The sequence below is a fragment of the Trichosurus vulpecula genome, chromosome 2 (assembly GCF_011100635.1).
Source record: "Trichosurus vulpecula isolate mTriVul1 chromosome 2, mTriVul1.pri, whole genome shotgun sequence".
Classification (NCBI taxonomy): domain Eukaryota; kingdom Metazoa; phylum Chordata; class Mammalia; order Diprotodontia; family Phalangeridae; genus Trichosurus; species Trichosurus vulpecula.
Window position 1 is genome coordinate 289,956,947 of NC_050574.1, and position 21,100 is coordinate 289,978,046.

At 40.5% G+C, this 21,100-nt stretch overlaps 1 protein-coding gene across 1 annotated transcript; it reads left to right on the top strand.

Annotated features, from left to right (window-relative positions):
• The first annotated feature begins 384 nt into the window (after nucleotides 1-384).
• CXCR4 (C-X-C motif chemokine receptor 4) lies at nucleotides 385-4,395 on the top strand. The gene is made up of 2 exons (XM_036745306.1): nucleotides 385-515; nucleotides 2,747-4,395. Exons 1-2 carry the CDS (start codon nucleotides 486-488, stop codon nucleotides 3,806-3,808), a joined length of 1,092 nt encoding a protein of 363 aa, XP_036601201.1. The 5' UTR covers nucleotides 385-485; the 3' UTR covers nucleotides 3,809-4,395.
• Nucleotides 4,396-21,100: the final 16,705 nt, after the last annotated feature.

Genomic DNA, 21,100 nt, shown 5'->3' on the forward strand with positions numbered 1-21,100 from the left:
GCCTTCAAGCTGTATCATCCTACATTCAAAAGGATTCTAGGAGAGTCCTTTTTCATACAGAGGAGGACCTAAATAGGGGCCAATTCTATGTTCCTCCTCAGTTCTTTCCCCACCCTCCCCGCCAAAAAACAACACTACGTGACGAAGTTCATTGCGTGCATTGCACCGGGGCTTCCCTAACAGACTCAGCCAGACTAACCGCGGCACCCTTCTCCCGCCCCTTGTCTCCCCAACCTCTCCGCTCCTCCCCCACCCCCCGCCCCGTGTATTCAAAGTACTCAAAGCAAGCGTCCACCGCTCCCCGTTCCATTGGGTAGGACGCATGCGCCCTTCCGCCTCCGAGCGTGATTTATAAAAGTCCGTTCTCCGAGAAACTTCAGAGTTTGTTGGTTGTGGCTAAGGATTGTAAAGTGATTTGGAGAGTGTTGTGTTTGGGCGGAGGCTGCTGCTGCTGCTACTGCTGCTTGCTGCCTGCTGCTGCAAGCATGAGTTCGAACAGTGGAGATGATCTGGATGTAAGTTCAGTTTTGATCTCTTTATTTCTCTGCTGGCTCTTAGAGCAAGCTCTTTCCCTTGGCAAACAGAGACTGCAGCTGCCCGATTGCCTAACTTTTAGAGGATGCTCGTTTGCAGGGCTCACAGCTTTCAAAGGGGCAACTGGCAGTAGTTATTTCTAGGGGTGGCAGGATGAAATAGAAATAGGGCTTGCAGCTCCCCTCTTTTTCCTTGAGATTTGACTTTTGCTGCTGAGCTGAGCGCTAGTAACTGGGTAGGACCATGCACTGGCTTGGTTTCTAGCGCGTTGTTTGCAAACAAAAAGGTGCATTCAGTGCAGATGTGGGGAGAGCTTGGGAAGGAACTGGCTGCTGGGAGCCCCGAGGAAGAGAAGGCAGACGGCCGCACTAGCGGACCAGGGAAAGAGGAAAAGTGAACTCCTGGGTGACTTTTATAAAAGATGCGCCCGATTTTCTGTCCAGTAGGTGCGTGTGCACCTCACTCGAAGCTGTTCATGGTTCCCAGGTGCAACCTGGAAAAGGAAGGGGCAAAGAAAACATTACTTATTCTCTCTTCTGCTTCCCACCCCACATGAAGCGATCTGTTCCATGCCTGAAGATGAACTAGGTTCTTTTGTGGGGGCGGACTGGCAGAGAGAATGGAAGGTCGGACTTGGGAGTAATTCAGAAACTCTCTCTGGAGACTAAGTCTCTTATTAAGTCTTAAAAGCCTATGGTGTAGGGTAGCATTGCTCTTTCTTTGGAATTGAGATTTGCAGACCCTGTGCGTTTATGGTAGGTCAAGAAGCTCGGGCACCCCGGGATTTCTGCTTTGGCGTCGGGCGTCTCCAGGCAGTGTGCGGTTGGTTTTGCCTTCGGGCTATGCGTCCGGGTTAATTTGGGGAGCTAGACTAGGAGGCGCGCGAGGTTGGGGACGTCTTTACCCGAGACAGCACGCAATCCTCTTGTGCTGAATTGCATCCAGGGGGTAGGCGTTGGAGGGTGGGTGCAAATGTACGAATCGGTTTGGTTCAAATGCTGCTGTTTAACTGTTGGCGGTTTCCACTTGCTTTTTGAACCCCCCCCACCCCCTAGTTTTCGCTTCCTCCCACTGTGGCGCGCGATTCAAAGGCAACCAGGGTGGAGCCACCAGGCTCTGTAAAATGCGCAGCAGCACGCCCAGGTCGAGTCTTCAAGGGAGGGGTACAGGGTTGTGGAGGGTGCTTTGAGAGCTCCAGCTAACCTGGTTGCGTGGGGAGGGGTAAGGTTGGGGGATTTGGGAGCGGGGGGAAGGTGTGTAGAGAAGAGAGTGCCTTGAGGATGGTGAACATTTTATGTTCACACTGGACAGCAGGCTGATCGCCTCCCTGTGCGCGAGTTCCAGCTGCTGCCCTTTAGATCCCATTAGCCGGGCTAGTGTCGGGGTGGGGTAGGGGTGGGGGGAGTGGGTGGGTGGGAGGGAAGTGAGGAGGGGGGAACATTACTATTAGACCGTGGTTGATGTTGGAACAAGTGAGAGGGAGGAAATGAAACTTGGGGCAAGGAGGTAGAGTCCAGAACGCGTGACCCAAACAACAGCTCCTTCTCCACCCAGGGAAGCGAAGATCCGCTCAGCACATTGCAAGAATAACCTGAAGGAATAAACACTTGGGGACGGAGTTGGGGGGAGTACGTATTAACGAGCACGGTTTTCAACGTTTGCCAGACACACCTCAGGCATACTGTTTTGGCAGATATCCCTATACTGACCATGTGGCTCCAAGGATACAATAGTTTGTGCTTTAGAAGAAAAAATGTTGACCCAATAGAGAACAGTCTTGATGTGCTTAAGCTGTCCTTTCTCCGTCTTCTGTTTTTCTTGCTAATATGCTTGGACCCTGCTACGATGGATCGAATCCCCATCCTGTCAATGCCCGGAAGAATGTCTCTTCAAGTTCTTTTGTTGGACTTGGCTTAGAGATTCCGTGAGATTTTGAAATTAACAGAAAAATCTAAGTTACTATATTGCTTTAGGAGTTGTAGATGAGGAAAGGAATGGGAATTTAAAAGAAATAATGCCATCGTAAGGGTGCTCCACCCTTCCCTGGCAAAGTTGTTTCCCCTTGGAAGCATTTTTATTGGGGAGAAGATGGGAGAGTTAGATTGCTTTTGTTTAAAAAAAAAATTAAGAAGGATCTTGATTCCTATAACTTGATAGATGAGTACTGAGCTTGTAATTTCCTGTCATTTACATTTCTTCTGTTTCCTTGCAGTCCTATACAGGCTTCATCATTGAGCTTCATGATAACAGCAGTACAGATGGTTTGGGCTCAGGTGATTACGATGGCAAAGAACCGTGTTTCCCGCATGAAAACGAGGATTTCAACCGCATCTTCCTACCTACGGTGTACTCCTTCATCTTTTTGACCGGCATTGTGGGCAATGGCTTGGTTATCATTGTCATGGGTTATCAGAAGAAGTTGAGAAGCATGACTGACAAGTACCGGTTGCACCTATCAGTAGCTGATCTCCTGTTTGTTCTCACTCTGCCTTTTTGGGCCGTGGATGCAGCTGCAAGCTGGTACTTTGGAAAATTTCTGTGCAAGGCAGTGCATGTCATTTATACAGTCAACCTCTATGGAAGTGTCCTGATCCTGGCTTTTATTAGTTTAGATCGATACCTGGCCATCGTTCATGCGACCAATAGTCAGAGACCAAGAAAGCTGTTGGCAGAAAAGGTGGTGTATTTAGGTGTGTGGCTGCCCGCTGTCCTGCTCACGGTTCCTGACATCATTTTCGCCAGCACCGGTGAAGCCAACGGAAGGTACTTTTGTGACCGGGTGTACCCTCATGACAACTGGCTGATTTCTTTCCGGTTTCAGCATATCTTAGTTGGCCTTGTTTTACCTGGCCTAATTATCCTGACCTGTTACTGCATTATCATTTCCAAGCTGTCGCATTCAAAGGGTCACCAGAAACGAAAAGCCCTGAAGACAACAGTCATCCTCATCCTGGCTTTTTTTGCCTGCTGGCTGCCTTATTACATTGGGATCAGCATAGACACATTTGTTCTCCTGGGGGTGATCAAGCAGGACTGTGACTTTGACAGCGCCGTGCACAAATGGATCTCCATCACAGAGGCAGTGGCTTTTTTTCATTGCTGCCTGAATCCCATCCTTTACGCCTTCCTTGGTGCCAAATTTAAAACCTCTGCGCAGAATGCACTGACGTCAGTTAGCAGAGGCTCAAGCCTTAAGATTCTTTCAAAGGGCAAGAGGGGAGGACACTCATCTGTTTCTACTGAGTCAGAATCCTCAAGTTTCCACTCCAGCTAACACCGTCTTTCAAGATCTAAAGAATTTTTTTTATAATAAAAGAACTTTTTTTGAAAAGCTATGCTTTTTTTTTTGAGATACAAAAGACTGACCATAATGTACAGCTTATTATTTACTGTTGGAATTTGTTTGTTTTTTTTTTACTTTAGGGATGTTCTTGTTACGTTTAATTGATTTATTTATATAAATTTGTTCATGTTCTGTGTTGATAAGTGTCTAGGCAGGACCTGTGGCCAATGCTTGGTTTGCAACTGTTAATATTTGTCTGACTGTATAGCTGTAGAAAATGTGAACTTAAACCTCTTTTAGAGTGTGTGGTGAATGACTTAAAGCTAGAAAAACTCTGCTCAGCTGTTTGTACATAAGTGATCTTTCCATTCAAGTTTCAATTATTTTTCCCCTATTCCTTTAAAATTGTATGGTTTACACTAGTGTAATTCTGATGTAGACGTTGGCACTTATAACCAAAACCCTTGAGTCAAGTGTTAGATGGTGGTTTTTCAGTATTGGGTTAGTTTAAAAACCTGCAGCATACAGTCTGTGTTAAGCTGTTAATAAAAGGAAAACTATTTGGTGTTCCATTTGTATCTCTGTGGTTGACTTTGTTTAGACTTTCTGGTGCTAGTTAAAAGCTTTTTAGGCTGGAGCCAATGTGTATGAAAGATAATCCTTCTGATCCTTCTAGGCCATAGTCTTGGGGGGAGTGGGGGAGGGGAGTTAGGCAACATGAAATTGAGTACAAATTTCCTTACTTTTGGACTCTATGGAAAAGCTGTGATCACTAGTATGTTTAGGCATCGAGTCAATTAGATTTTTTTAAAGGGTATCTAAGCTTAGAATCATAACATACCATTTAGCCTGTCTAAAGGCCTTTCCTTTTTGAGTTCTCCTGTGTTGAGCTAATATGATTTTGTCCTTAGGAAGTACCATTTTCCTCCCAGGGAGAATCAGTGAAACAGTTTGAGATTTGACAGTGATGATGTCAGAGCTTAAGGATAAACTTAAAGCAGGGCCCATATTTTCTGATTTTTGCACAAGATGAGTTGTGTAATGTAACAGTGTCTTAATTACATTAGATTGTGTAAGCCTTCAGGATCTTGAGCAAATTTCAGCTGCAGTTTCCATTTTAAAGATTTACACGATTTCCAAGTGGCAACAAACACTTCTATCACCTCCCCTTACAGATAAAACAGGTTGCTCTAGACAATTTCCTCCAAGTTAAGAACTATGAAATAATTAAGACAATATTTGGACATTAGTAATTATTTCTGACACAATCCATTTTGGGGGGGAAATTCTAATGTCTTTCCTTTGTGAAATCACATTTGTTCAAGGCAAATTATAGCTTCTTTGCAAGGAAAACAGAATGGAATCCAATGCATTGTATATCTCACTGTGGTGTGTAAATGTAGAATAATTTAAAGTGGTATTCAATTTTATTTGAGAATACAATTAGAGATTATATATACTTTAGGTTTCTTGGTTTTCCCTGGGAAAAATAATCTGATAAGCATGCACTTAGGCATAGTTTTACATTTAAATCTCCCAAATACCTCTTCAGCAGGAGATTACAGATGGGTTCACTTGAACCTTTTCTATAAATATTTATTCTGTTTGAGACAATAGAAGTTCTCTGAAGGAATGCTTTTTCCTTCCTATCTGTTTAAAAACCCCTGCCCCAAATTCTTTTCCCTGCACTATGGAGTCACAACAAAAAGCAATTGAACCGAATCGAAAGGGACCCTCCTCCTTTTAATGGGTATTTCATTCAATTTTGGGACAAGGGTGGTGTAGTCTTTCTTTGAAAAAAGTATTGGGTCTCTTCCTGACCTCCTTTATCATTCCAACTCATCACAGTGCCTCCAAACATTGCCATGTCTATGCAGTGTCTGTATAAAAGCTGCCAACATCCTGGTATGTCTTGGTAACCTCACAATTCGGGGAAATCCATAGCCTGTTTGCTATGCACTGAAGTGGCTGATTGTTCCTCTCCTCCTGTCTAGCTAAATTCCATTATGAATGGGGTCCTTGGAGGTCAGTAATGGAGCTCCAATTGTATAATGTGAGCTAAATATTTGCATCTTAAGTCTGCTGCCAGAGATGGCATAAATATGTCATCCGACTAGTGAATACTAACAACACAAACTCTACATAAACTAATTTGGGAGGGGGGAGGGTGTGCTTTAAATTTTCATATTGTAAAAGACTACTGAATTAAAATGCTCCTCTAACCTATCAACTTCTTTTAAAATGTTGGATTCCCAACTGCCTTTTTCTGTGGCTGCATGAACAATTCAGGTGTACCTTTCACAAGTCTTCCTTTTTTAGGAGTGAGTACAAGTTTGATATACTACTTCCAAGCACACTGCCTTATATGACCTGTTAACAGAACTACAAAGAATGTTGTAATTCAAAATTCCAACCTCTTCGCTTAGATAGGGAATAAAATGAACACCCAAAACATTAAGCACCTGCAATGTGTCAGGCACTGAGAAAGGAGCTGGGATACTACGGAAAAAAAATTGTCCCTATGTCATTTGGCCCTGGCAAACAATCCCGACCTTCTTCCAGGGGACAATGAGATAACTTCCACTTTTGGAGGAGCAAAGTTAAGGCAACATTAACAGTGGCCAAAAACTTTTTAGAAGTTAGTTAAACATGGGTGAATTCAATCAAGCATTTAAAGAACATGACTATGAATAAATTAGTCTCAAAAATTGGGACAAATGCTCCATCAAACTCCTTTTGAGACAAATCTAGTCCTAATACCTAAACCAGGGTTTGACAATGCAAAGAAAGAAAACTATAGACGAGAATCAATGAATATTGATTCAAAAGTTTTAAAGTCCTAGTTAAAAAAGTTTACCACATATTCAAAAGAATCACTATGACCAAGTTTATTTATACCAAAAACATTAAAATGATCAATAATTTCAAACACTTAATTCATTAAATGCCTACTATGGAAAAGGTCTTAGATATAACAAGATGGGGAAAAACAGTACCCCTATCCAAGGAGTCTATAATCTGTAGGGGATAAGAAACATATAAATCATTGTCAGAAAATAGGTGGTTAGGAAAAAGTCAAAACATCGATTCTGGAGGTGAGGAGGGTAGAGGCCTTTTATCTGTAGGCATCAGGGAGGACTTCCTGCATGAAGGAGATGCCATCTGAACTGGTCCTTGAAGACCGAGAAAGCCTTCCCTAAGTAGGGAAAGGGAGAGGAAGGAAAAGGAACACATTCCTGTCACAGAGTCAGGGGTAGGTTGAAAGCAGCAGCAGCGGAATACAGAATTTGCAAAGAATCAAAAGGAGGTTGGAGGTAAGTTGTAAAGGGTCTTAAATTTTCTCTCTTTCAGCCCATACGTCTAATTATTTGGCAAGCCTTGTGGATGTCTGCCTCCACATCTCTCATTTCTCTCCTCGTTATTCCCATAGCCATCATTAACTTGCCTAGAGGCTTGTAATAACTTCCTAATTGGTTTCCTGGCCTCAAATCTTTCTCCTCTCCAATCCATCCTCCAAATGGCTGCCAATAGTGATATTTCTTAAGGCTTAGAATTGACCATGTTACTCCCCTGCTCAACAAACTTCCATGACTGTCTATTACCTCTAGGATCAAATACAAACTCCTCTGTTTAGTATTTAAAGCCCTTCGTAGGGCCTGGCATTTAGTAAGCACTTAATAAATGCTTGTTATCTGACTGACTGATTTCACAACTTGATTCCAATCTACTTTTCCAGACTCTTAACTCCTCAGAACCCCAGACAATTCTCTAAGACAGTTGTAGAGGAAGCTTCCTCACCCAGGACTTCTCTGCTGTAGTAAACTCACAAGTTTATTCCCCTAGCCCTATCCTTATTGTTGCTGTTTTTATTTTTATTATTATTCATAACTTCAATTTCCTCTATAGCATTTGGCATTTGCTGAGGCATAACTTTCTAGGGGTCCTCAAGTCCTGTATCCCTCAAACAAACTGTAAGGCCCCTGAGGACAGGGAGCCTGTCTTTTATGTTTTCCCATGTCCCCTGACAGCCCCAACACAGCCACCACACAGTAGACACTCAGCGAATGCTTGTTAACTAACATGTTGTGAACAAACAACAAAGGAAAAAAAAGAACAGAAGATGAAATGCTTAGAAGCATTATGAAAATTCTAAAACAGCTGAAAATTCTAAAGTTTTCCACAAAGCCCAGGCTGTCTCTAAAGACATTGATGTTTACTCACTTAATACTCACCATCAGTCATGACTCAATTTGGATCACTTCCCATTTTCTTCAGGCTTTTGTTTGGTTGTATTGTGTATGTCTATGTGTGTAATCGGGTTTTTTTGTTTTTTTCTTTTAGAAAGGGGAATGATTAGCTACCAGCTATTGTTCAGCTAGAAAATGTCTGAATTAATTAAAGTCAGTCCCATTGCTTCCAACATTAAAATCTGCTGGAAATCCTTCCTAAAACTGAAAACCCAAGCTTTTGGGCAGGCCAGAGAATATCTATAATCTAAAATTGGGAAAAAATATTTAAGGCAGAGGTTCTTAACTTTTTTGTGTCGGGGACCCCTTGGGTAGTCAGGAAAAACTAGAGACCCCTTCTCAGAATCATTTCTTTATATGCATAAATTAGAATATACAGACTTACAAAAAAATCAATTATATTGAAATACAGTTATCAAAATATTTTTGAATGAATTCATGGACTGCAGGTTAAGAACTCCTCATTTAAAGGAAAAAAATATTTCATATTAAAATATGTGAGGGTTGAGTCAGAACAGGCACTATACACTTACTAAGCAATGGGAGAGAAGTGTACAGATTGGACTATTGCCTCTGTACCTCCTCTATACCCCCACTTCATTTCTATTTCACTGCTGTTTCCTGAGTTTCCTCTCTTCCTTTCCATGTCCTTTCTTTACTCTTTTTTCTTCTTTCTTTTGGTGGGGGAGGGGAGGATTGTTTGGTTTTTGGCAGGGCAATTGGGGTTAAGTGACTTGCCCAAGATCACACAGCTAGGACATGTGTCCACTTAGCTGCCCTGGTTCTTTTTTCTTCTTGCTTTTTACTGTTGGCATATTCTGTCCTTGTCCCTCTTATCTTTCTGTGTTCTCTCCTTTGGGAACCAAATTTGCCCTTGCAATTCTGTGATTCACCTTCTAGAGTTTCTGCATATTTAGCCCAACTTCCTACTTTTCACATCTCCCATCTCTAGTTGTGTACAGCAATTATCAGTGTTCAGAACAAGGACCCTGCACTCCCCAAAGATTTTAAGTTTGAGATTCAACATATTAATTCCTAAGACAAGCAAATAAACCCAGGCGTTGTAGAAAGATTTTCAGTCTCTATGGTGGAGAAACAGGATGAAGGGTTGGCGTTATACAGGTAGCACTTCAAAGCGTGCAAGGCATTATACATCCATCATCTCATTTGGTTTCATTATTGTCCTTGTTTTACTAAGGAGAAAATCAAATGTCAGAGACATTAAGTGACTCGGCTATGGTCACCTGGCTAGTAAGAACTGGAGCCAAAATGAGAGGCCAGGTCTTCTGACTCCAAATTTAATGCTCTCTCAGCTAATGCCTCGTTGCCTCTCTGATAACCAGCTCTCTATTCACAGCAATCACTTCATAAGAATCATCTATTTCTTAAACATTCTGGTGGATCACAGTTTTACTTTAGTCTAAGTTAAAAGTGGTGGACATTTCCTAGGTAGTACTGAAGATGTAGGGTGCCCTATCAAATGAGAAATTGTATTCTCATCACTTTAAGTTAGGTAGAGGAAGTAGAAAATTTGCTGTTTGGCAGAGTTGTTAGGAAGTTATCCTAACTGCAGCAAATACCTTGGCCCAGGTTCCTTTCAGTCAGAGGCTCTTAATCTTTTTGTATCATGGACCCACTTTGGTAGCGTGGTGAAACCTATGGACTCCTCAATAATGTTTTTAAATGCATAAAATAAAATACATAGAATAACAAAAGAAGCCAATTATGTTGAAATAGTTTTTTGTTTTTTTTAAAGTTCACAGACTCCAGTTCAAGAACCCCTGTTTCAGGTTAGGTCTGGGGGTTTTAACTGTAAAAGAATTATCCACATGAAATATTTCATATATTTATTCACTACTTTAATTCATAACTTAATACTCCCCCCTTCCCTGCCACTTGCTGGAAAGCTGTGACTCAAATGCTAATGATGATAATAATGATGATGATCTATCATTTGGCATTAAGATTGCCATCTCTGTCAGTCAAAAGCAATATACATTCACCATTTAGGTTAGAGACATTTACATAAAGTAGATAATAAAACATAGTATTGAGACTCTCCAAATAGCTGCTCAGGTGAAAGAATTGGCTATCTCCTCAACAGCCCCTAAACCACCAGACCCATTTATTTCCCACCTGGCTGCACTCCTAGGGACTTCATCATGCAACCAGGAACCTCTTCAAGATCACATCAACCCAACCCAGAAACTCATACCAAGTCAGTACCTTTTGCCCTTGGGGTTCCTCCCTCCCTCTGATTAGAGAGGGTAGAGAGTGGACATTGAAGAGATCCTCCCAGATTCTCCATTTAAGGAGTGTGTCCAGGGCAGCTAGCTCTTCAGTTCCCGCTCAGCTATACTCCTCTTGATTTCATCATTCCCCACCTCTTTTTAAACTTCTTTTTATGTATTATCTTCTCCCATAGGGCAGCTAGGTAGCTCAGTATCCATTCTAACCAGTGCTGGGCCTGGAATCAGGAAGACCTGAGTTCAAATCCCAGCTTCAGACATTTACTAGCTGTGTGACCCTGGGCAAGTCACTTAACCCTGTTTGCCTCAGTTTACTCATATGTAAAATGAGCTGGAAAAAGAAAATGGCAAATGACTCCAGTATCTTTGCCAATAAAACCCCAAAATGGGGTCACAAAGAGTCAGATATGACCAAACAACTCCCATTAGAATGTGAGCTCCTTGAAGGCAGGAACTGGCTTTCACCTTTTTTTTAATGCATCCCCAGCAGTTTAGTGCATGGCACATAGTGGGCATTTAATAAATGTTTTTTTGACTGATTGACACCACCATGGCTTCAGTTCACAAATTTCCTCTTCCCAAAAGAAGCATACATGTAGCAAGGCCCGCACTTCTTCCTCCCTTCTCAAGCCTATTCAGTATCTATAATCAGGTGAATGCTTTCTTATGGCAACATTCCTCACGTCCACAGCCAACATCTCAAAGAGTGAAGGACTTTTTTAGTCCTGGTAGCTTCTTGTCAGCTCTCTGGTTCCACTCTTAGAGTGAAAAATTCTGGGCAGAAACCACAGAAATGGAAAGTTATGAGTATCTAGGCAGGTGTTAAAGCAAATTACCACGAATGGTGTTTTTGCTAGATGCTACATAAGGGCTATAACTAACTTCCCACCTGTGAGTCAAGAAAAATCAAACCATCTAAACACAAGAACAGTTGTTTCATTTTCATTTTCACCTTCTTTTAAAATATACACCAAGTTCTCATCTCATTGATTTATCAAATTAATGGAGAAGAGTCTGTTATAAGTCTATCCAAACAGCAGAGGAAGCTTCCCTCCCACTCTGCCGCCATTTGCAATAGGTCAAGCATGACTATCACCAGAAGGTTGAATGACAGTGGAAACTGGACCACAACAAAGGATACAGAGAAAAGGGCAGGAGGCAGATTTTCTGCCTTCTGACCACTAGAAAACATTTTGTCAGGTTCATAGAAGAGAATTAAGCCCATCATTTTGCTACCAGCCAGTCCTAATTCCTCCACAGAGCTCTCTCTGACTACTTATCCCATAAAAACTTAACCTTCCATTAACTCCTATAGCAACTGTATTCTCTATCATGCAATTAAAACTGAGTTATAAATAATATTAGATAATAGATATGAAAGTTGTGAAGAGTTTGAAGTATTATAGTAAGGTATTATTACTACCATTTATTATTATTTTGCCTTTTATTATTTTCTGATTGTTTCACACTTATAAATATTACTTCTTAACTGATTGGGTGACATCAAGTCCACATGTGGCCCTCTAGGTCCTTGAGTGCAGGCCTTTGACTGAATCCAAACTTCACACAACAAATCCCCTTAATAAAAGGATTTGTTTTGTAAAATTTGGACTCAGTCAAAAAGCCACACTCAAGGACCTAGAAGGTTACATATGACCTTGAGGCCACAGGTTCCCCTGGTTTAGCTCTTTGGGCTGGAGCTATACCTTCTAATTTTTCCATGTTTTCTATGGCAGCCACAGTGCAAGCAAGGCACACAAAATAGACAAAATAGTTCACTAGACTAATCAACAAGGACTCGACCAGTGCCTTTGATGTGTCAGACAGAAAATGCAAATTCATTCAACATGTACTCAAAGAAAAAGCCCATTTATTGAATTCACAATGCTAGTAACTAGGAAGGACACATAAATAAATAAAACATGCCCTCAAAGAGCTTGAAATAGAGTAGGGTTTATAACACATGAACACTGATATACAAACTATAATATAGATTCCATATACATATATAGATGACATACTGCCCATATGTTTATATTATATATAACATTTGCCATTGCAAAGATAACTTTTAAAAATTTGCATTCTACACTGTTTAATCATTTCAGTTTTGTCCTACTCATTGTGACTCCATCTGGGATTTTCTTGGCAAAGATACTAAAGTAGTTTGCCATTTCCTTTTCCAGCTCATTTTACAGATGAAGAAACTAAGGCAAACAGTGACTTACTCAGGGTCACATAGCTACTGTCTGAGGCCAGATTTGAACTCAGGAAGATGAGTGTTTTTTTAATTTATTTTTTATTTTTAGTTTACAACACTCAGTTCCACAAGTTTTTGAGTTTCAAATTTTCTCTCCCTCCTTCTCCTCTCCCTGCCAAGATGGCATATAATCCTATATAGGTTCTACATATACCTTTGCATTAAACTTATTTTCACAACAGTCAAGTTGTAAAGAAGAATTATTACAAATGAAATGAATAGTGAGAGAGAACAAAACCAAAAGAGAAGAAAAAAAAAGAAAAGAAAAAAAAAGAGAGCAAATAGTTTGCTTCAATCTGCTTCATTCAGATTCCATAATGCTTTCTCTGGATGTGGATAGCTTTTTCCATGATGAGTCTTTTGGAGCTCTCTTTGAACCTAGTATTGCTGAGAAGAGCCACGTCTACCAAAGTCAGTCATCACAGATACTGTGTGTCTGTAATTGTGTACAATGTTCTCCTGGTTCTGCTCCCCTCACTCAGCATCAGATCACATAGGTCTTTCCAGGTTGTAATGAAGTCCATCTGTTCTTCATTTTATAGCACAATAGTATTCCATTACATTCATATGCCACAGTTTGTTTAGCCATTTTCCAATTGATGGGCATCCCCTTGATTTCCAATTCTTTGCCACCACAAAAATGCTGCTATAAATATTTTTGTACATACGGGTCCCTTTCCAACTTCTTTGATCTCTTTGGGATACAGCCCTAGAAGTGGTATTGCTGGGTCAAAGGGTATGGTGTTTTATTTACTTCAGGCCTGGCACTCTATCCACTGTACCACCTAGCTGCCCTACCTCCCACACTACCTATCTGTTATTAAAATCTCTCTAAGTGCATTTCACTGCATCAAAATATTATCACTTCAGATCTTATTTTCAAAGTAGAAGAATCAAGGGCAAGAGGGTTTCTCTCAGTACTGGAATAAACAGGGGTATAAAAAAGAGACAGATCACTGGTGACTTACCCTGGATCAGTAATAGCTATGGCTGGATTTTTATAGGTTCAAATCAATTAAAACTTTTTTCCCTTTATTTATTTTTTTGTTACATTCTAAGTTCCAAACAGTTTCCCTCTCTCCCTCCCCACCTGTAATGGCAAAGTGGGACTTTTTGCTGTTTTTTCTTTTGGAGTGCTTCTCAGAACTAAGGTAATTAAGTGCCTTTGATTGAGCCTTGCCTTTGTTTGAATCAAGAGTCTTTGATGACCTGCTTCAGTCACAAGAAAGCCTAAGTCACATGAGTTTCAGTCACATGACTGTGATGCCTCTGTGGGCTGATCCTGAAGAAGTGTATATATACTCTGAGGTTAGCATTTTGCTTGGGGGCTCACTTATTGCAAGAGTGTTCATGTGATTTGGCCAGACGAGACTCTGAGTAGCTGTTAAGGAGCACTGCGCCTCCCCCCCCCCCCCAGCTTTGAAAACCCAGATGTTGGTGCTTCTCTCTCTGGTAACTAAATATGTATTGCTATGGACAGACAGTTAGAAGCCCTGTCTGCTGATTTGTGTTATTTGCTCTGTTTATATAATTTCTGCTTGTAATTTCTATTTGTGTTTTCTCTAAAGTTCAGGGTGCTGACTTTTTCCCCTGAACTAAGTGGATGATATACATATATATGTGCATATATATGTATATATTTATGTTTAATTAAAGTAAGATTGTAAACCCTTTAAAGTTGCTTTCCTTAGAAAATCTGATCAAAGAACCTGTGCTAGCAGCCCTCCTGTGTTATTGCCCTTATACCTCCACAGCAGCTGCAAGCAGCATTGTTGTTACACCACCTTACACTAGAAAAGGCCACTATTTGACACATATGTATAAATATACGAAAAACCATGCTATGTGTACTTCTACTTGTCGGTTCTTTCTCTGGAGGTACATAGCATCTTCCTTCATACATCCTTTATAGTTGATTTGAGTGTTTATAGTACTCAGAATAACTTGGTTGTTCACAACTATTCTTCAGATAATACTGCTGTTACTGCATACAGCATTCTCCTGCTTCTGCTCATTTCACTTTTCATTAGTTCATGCAAGTCTTTCCATATTTTTCTAAAAATCAACCAGCTCATCCATTCTTATAGCATAGTAGTTTTCCATCACAATCATGTACCACACCTTGTTTAGCCATTCCCCAGCTGATAGGCACCCCTTCAATTTCTAGTTCTTTGCCACCACAAAGAGAGCTGCTATTATAAATATTTTAGAACACATAAGTTCTTTTCCTTTTTCTCTGATCACCTTGGGAAACAGACTTAATAGTGGTATTGCTGGGTCAAAGAGTGCATACAGTTTTACAACTCTTTGAGCATAATTCCAGATTGCTCTCCAAAATGGCTGAAGCAGTTCATAGTTCCATACATCAGTGTATCAATGTTCTAATTTTTCTACATCCCCTCCAACATTTGTCATTTTCCCTTTCTATCATTTTAGCCAATCTGATAGATAGATGTGAGATGATATCTCAAAGCTCTCTATCGCTTGTTTATTCATAAATCCTTCTTCTATCCATAAGTTTGATAGGTATCATGTTCTATGTTCTAGTTTTCTCATATCTCCCTTTATATTTAGGTCATGTCTCCATCTTGATAAATGGTGTAAGTTATGAATCTATACCTTATTTCTGCCAGACTGCTTTACCATTTTCTCAACAATTTTTTACCAAATAGTATGTTCTTATTCCAAAAGCTTAAATCTTTACCTAGCATTAGATTTATATATCATAATTTGTTTTGCCATTCTCCAATAGGTGGGTACACCCTTAGTTTCTGGTTTTTTTTACTATTATTTTAAAAAAGGTTGTTTAAGACTTTTGTACATATATGTCCTTTCCTCTTTCTTTGCTCAGTTTAGGGTCATTTAGTGTTATCTCTGGGCTAAGGGGCAAGTGTGCAGTTTAGTAACTTCTGCATAATTTCAAATTGCTTTCCAGAATATCTGTACTGATTCACAACTTCACCAATAGTCCATTAGTGTGCCTGCTTTCCCACAGCCCCTCCAACATTCACCATTTTCCTCCTCTGTCATCTTTGTAATTCTGATAGAAATGAGAAGAACTTCAAAGCTGCTTTAATTTCTCTAATAATTAGTGATTTGGGGATATGTGTATATGTGTAATATGACTGTTGCTAGCTTGGATTTCTTCCTTTGAAATCTGCTTGTTCATATTCTTTGACCATTTATCTGTTAGGGAATAGCTCTTAGTCTTATTTGAAACAGCTCCCTGTAAGTCTTGGATATGAAAACTTTATCAAATAAACACTACAAATATTTTTTGAATTACCTGTTTCCCTTCTCATTTTACCTGCATTGGTTTTTGTCTATGCAAAAACCTTTTTAATTTTGTACACTATTAGGGCTTAAAACTTCACTAAGACTTTTGGGATACCCTGTAAAATCAAAATTTTTTTATCCATTTTATCTTCTGGGATGGAGAGGCATCACTTGCAAATGGAAGCAGTCAGGGAAATCTTGAAAGATGAAAGGGTATCTGGGTTGAGCCTGACGACAAAGATATTAGATTCTCTTGAAAGCAGTAACACAGAGAACATGGCTCTCAGGAGCTACTCATGGTTCTTCCATTCACTTCAACAATCAATAAACATTTATTAAGCACTTATTATAAACAGAGATATTGTTCACATTGATATGTTTCTGTTGCTCTATTGTGTTTGCTATTTTAGAAGCGAGAATGAGGAGAGAGTATTTCATTTTTTTACCTATTTTTGCTCTGTTTCTCCCCTGCTGCTGGTTCCTGGGGAGCAGGGACTGTATATCTCTTCCTTCTTTTATAAAACCCTCTAGCAGCTAGTACTGGGCTCTACCCATGAATAAAAGTTGTTGGCTGAGTGTTGACTAATACCCCTTGGACTTCAGCAGCATATGCCTGGCCCCTCCGTGGCAATAATCACCAGTCACAACTTTTGGCAACAGTCCCCCAGAAAGAGTCAATAAGTAGGACAAAAGAAAAAAAAATCATAACCCTTTACAATGAATAGTGCTTCACAGCCACACACTGTGTCACCCTCAAAGGCATAAGCCAAACAAAGGAGGCAGAAGGGATTTGGGCCAGCCCCAAGCTTGCAGGGACAGAACAATGTACCTTTCTGTAGAATAGTTATAACTTCTTTGTTTGCTTTCAATCTGCAGGCCCCCTGCTTCCGAAGGCTTGAATTATTTCCAAAGACTGTGCTAGCGACCCACCTTTTATTGAGATCTCTCAAAGTGTGTTTCACTAAACGTCAGAACATTCTTCTTCCAGTGAGGAGCCCAGACCCTAAGAATTGAGGCAGGGAGAAAGAGAGGTTAAGAGGGTTTTTTCTATTCATCTGGTACCTAACTGAACCTGCCAGCAATAGGCTTTAGTGAAAAGAGCATTGGATTTGAAGTCATTGCACCATAATGGAAACAGCACTGGGTTTGGAGTCAGAAGTCCCTGAGTTTAAGCCCTGGCTCTGCTTCTTACTGCACGTGTAAGTCACATAAGCTCTCTGGGCCTCAGTTTCCTCATATATAATGAGGGAGATGGACTGAAACATCTCAAAGAAGTGTTCTAACTCAATCTATGACCCTCCGAGGCAGAAGAACTGGAGTCAAGTGCCCTCTCGTACTCTAGCTGTGTGACACCGGGCTAGTTTCTTCTTCGAACCTCGGTTTCCTCTTCAGGAAGATGGAAATAATAGTATTTTGCCCTGCTTACTCCCCAGAATTGCTGTCAGAAAAATATCTTGTAAACGTCTAAGTACTATAGAAAGTGAGTTAATACTTCTGGAAAGGTATCCTTTCTCAGGAAGGGGGGAATCCCGCATAAAAAGCCTGACCAGTCAAAAACACCACCAGAATAAATTAGAGAGGGTAGGCACAATGCGAGTAGAGAGGAAGGTAGCCATGTGTGTCTAGGATAATGTTCCTAGTGGAACCTTAGAAAGGCGTGTAGCAGCAAGCACCCAGGATGGCCTGCTAGCATGGGTTCTTTGATTTGCTCTTCTAGGAATGGCTGCTCAAAAAGGAGTTCACAATCCTACTTTTAATTACATTCACTAGTTCAGGGGAAAAGTCAGCACCCTGAATGTCAGAGAAAATATAAGCAGAGAAATTAGCATAAAGACCAACAGGCGGGGCTCTTAACTTCCTGAACCAAAGCAATATTGCTATACACTTGACATACGCCACTGGATCGAGAGAGCCTATACATCTGAGCAGTCAGTGGGGTCTGAACATATATGGCTATTCAGAGTCTCTACCGGGGAATCACAAAGTCCTTCTCATAAGTGAGCCCCCAAAGCAAATTTATATATTTATATATATATATATACTTCTCAGAGCCAGAAGGCATCACAACCCCTGTGATTCAGTGCCTAATTAGAAATAAGCAAAAGGTGAGAAAGCCTTCCCACAAGCAAAGCAAACTTTCCTCCCCCAATGGTCTCTGACTCAGGATGTATCAAAGCTGTGAGCTGGGCCAGAGCTGAAAAGCAGGTCACATAGGCCTTATAATGGATGGGGAATACCTTCCTAGTTCATTAACATTACAAGGGGATATGGGGCTGGGTACACATCATAGAAGAATTCCTCATGGATCAGTGCCTTGAGATTTTAGAGCAGTCATATCAAACTCAAATAGAAATGGGGGAACACTAATATCTTCAGGCTAAGTATTGACTTCAATTTAAAATGTAATATTATCTATATTTTATTGTTTTTTATTTCATTAAATATTTCCCAGTCACATTTTAATTTAGTACCTATAGCAGCCCATGTTTAACACCTCTTCTCCTTAGTCTACCCTATAGAGTATAAAAAATTGGACTATATGACTGGAATGATCCAGTCCTGGAGTTAGGATGCTGTGTAGAGAAGGACCAAGAGCTAGCATTCCCAGTAACTATTTGCCACTGGCCACATCTGTTAGAGTATACTGGAGAAGCGATATAAGGCGTGGGGTCCTTCATAGATATCGTCCTCCAGTTGTTGAGTCTTTTGAAATACACAGGAAAGTAAATACACTCAAAGGCATAAAGGAAATCTCTGAAGAAGCTATGCCATTCACAGAAACACTGGGAGATTGAGTTATGACGTTGTAAGACCTACAATCAGACAATGCACAAATGGCCAACTCTAGATATTCCATTTAAGTGACCATTTTTGCATTGTCTTAGATAGGAAATGGTGTGTTGGGGAAGCACTTCCTTCATTTAGCTAAGCCTGTAAGTCCCATAACAATTGCACATATGACAAAATGTCAAAAGTGGGGAAAATAGTACCACCACCCCCCGCTAAGAACCCATTTGCTTTTGGGGAAAGGATAGTAATCAATTACTGTTGATAACTTTGATGGTGGAGGAAAGACTCTGGACAGAAGTCAGGTAAAGGGGCAGGGGGGAAGTTAATTTTCCTGAGATTAAAATACAAATAATCTGGGTGTTTTATAAAATTGTTTTTTATTACTTTTTTTAAAATAGCCATCTTCATAATATAAAATCTTTGCTCTAGATAAATTAACTGTGCTCCCATGAATATCAAGCTTCTTTGGATATGTCTATACTTTAAAAATTAAAGTATCAATATTGGGTTCCCTATCTTTCCATATGCCCTCCAACATTTATTCCAATCTTTTGCCATCTTTGTCAGTTTTCTGGATATGAGGTAAAATGAAACCTGGGTTCTTTGATGCAATCTTTCATATAGTTCTAAATAGCTTTAACAAAAACATATTAAGTTCACACTAGGGCATAGAATTATGCCACGAACTGGGAATACAAAGAAAAAAGAAAGAGTCTCAGTCTTCAAGAAGTTTGCATGGGGAGTAGGGGTGGGGAGAAAACACAATAGAAATACAAGTAATACAAAGTGTGACTTCAAAGGTACCTTCCTTCTCTAAACCTGTTAATCCTATGCAAAGTGGTGAAAAATAGTTCTGAGAGGGATCAAAGGATCACATATTTAGAACTGGAACGGACCTCAGAATTTTTCTTATTTTACAAATGAGGAAACTAAGGCTCAAATGTTAAGTGACTTGTTATACAAACAGTAAATATTTCATGGTAATTAATATCAGAGGCAGGATTTGAACTCAAGTCAATCCACCACAGGGAGGTAGTGTTAACAATTGGGAATATCAAGAAAGGCAGCCTGTAGAAGGTAGCACTTGATTTGTGCTTTGCAGGAAGCTAGAGATTCTAGTGAGTAGGGGTGAAAAGGGGACGCATTCCAGACTTGGAGGACCATTTGTGCAAAGACATGGGAGATGGAATATCCACAATATCCATCAATAGAACTTCAAGTGCATGAAGGGGAGTAATATAAATAAGCCTAGAAAAAAAAGTAGGAGTCAGATTGTTGAGGGTTTTAAACGCCAGACTAGGGGATTTGGACCGTATCCTAGAAGCAATGGGGTATCATTAAAAATGGCTGACATGGTCAAGTCTGTGTTTGAGCAGTGCCAATTTGGCAGCTTTGTGGAAGATGGATTGGGCAGGGAACAGACTGAAACGAGGGAGACCAAGAAGACTAGTGAAATGATCTTGACAAAAGGTGGCTAAGTCCAGAATTAGAGTAGAGGCTATGTGAACTGAAAGAAGAAAACAGATGCAAAAGTGACTATGGAAGCAGGATTACAAATCTTAACAACTGACTAGGTGGGGGTTTTGTTGTTGTTGTTCAGTCGTTGTCAGTTGTGTCAGACTCTTTGGGACCCCATTTTGGAGTTTTCTTGGCAAAGATACTGGAGTGGTTTGCTGTTCCCTTCTCCAGCTCATTTTACAGATGAGGAAACTGAGGCAAACAGGGTTTATACAGCTAGTAAGTGTCTGAGGCCATATTTGAACTTGGGAAGATGAGTCTTCCTGACTCCAAGCCCAGCACTCTATCTACTGTGCCACCTAGCTGCCCAGGGGGCATTTGAGAGACAGAGAAATGTCAAGGATGACTCCAAAACTGCAAATGGGAGGCAGCTTGAAGGATGGTAGCACCAGCAACAGACATGGGGAATTTAAAGGAGGGATGACTTTAGGTACAGGTGGTGGTGGTGGTGACAGGCATATAATGAGTTCTATTCCGAGCTGGAGATGCCTGTGGGATGTCTAGGCAGAGATCCACCACAGGAGTTACCCTACAATCTTGCCTTCACCCTTTGCCCAGGCTTCTTGACTTCTCACAGGGTTTAGATGAGATGGGAGTTCAACAATTCCAATCCTTCAAATGAGATGGAGAACTGCCTTATAACTGCCTCCTATGTCAAATTAACAAGCATTTATTAAGCACCTACTGCATGCCTGGCTCTGTGCTAGCCACTGGGGATACAAAAAAAGGCAAAGAAAAGAAAAAATTCCCTGCTGTCAAGGAGCCCAGAGTCTAACTGGGGAGATAACATAAAAACAACTACGTGCAAACAAGATATAGATCAGATAAATTGAAGAAAATCAACAAAGGAAAGGCACCAGCACTAAAAGGGATTGGGAAAAGCTTTTTTATAGAAGGTAGGGTTTTAGCTAGGACTTGAAAGAATCCAGGCGGCAGAGATGAG

Coding starts and splice junctions, on each gene's coding strand:
- CXCR4 (XM_036745306.1), top strand. CDS start 486: ATGAGTTCGAACAGTGGAGATGATCTGGAT. Junction 516..2,746: donor ACAGTGGAGATGATCTGGAT/GTAAGTTCAGTT, acceptor GTTTCCTTGCAG/TCCTATACAGGCTTCATCAT.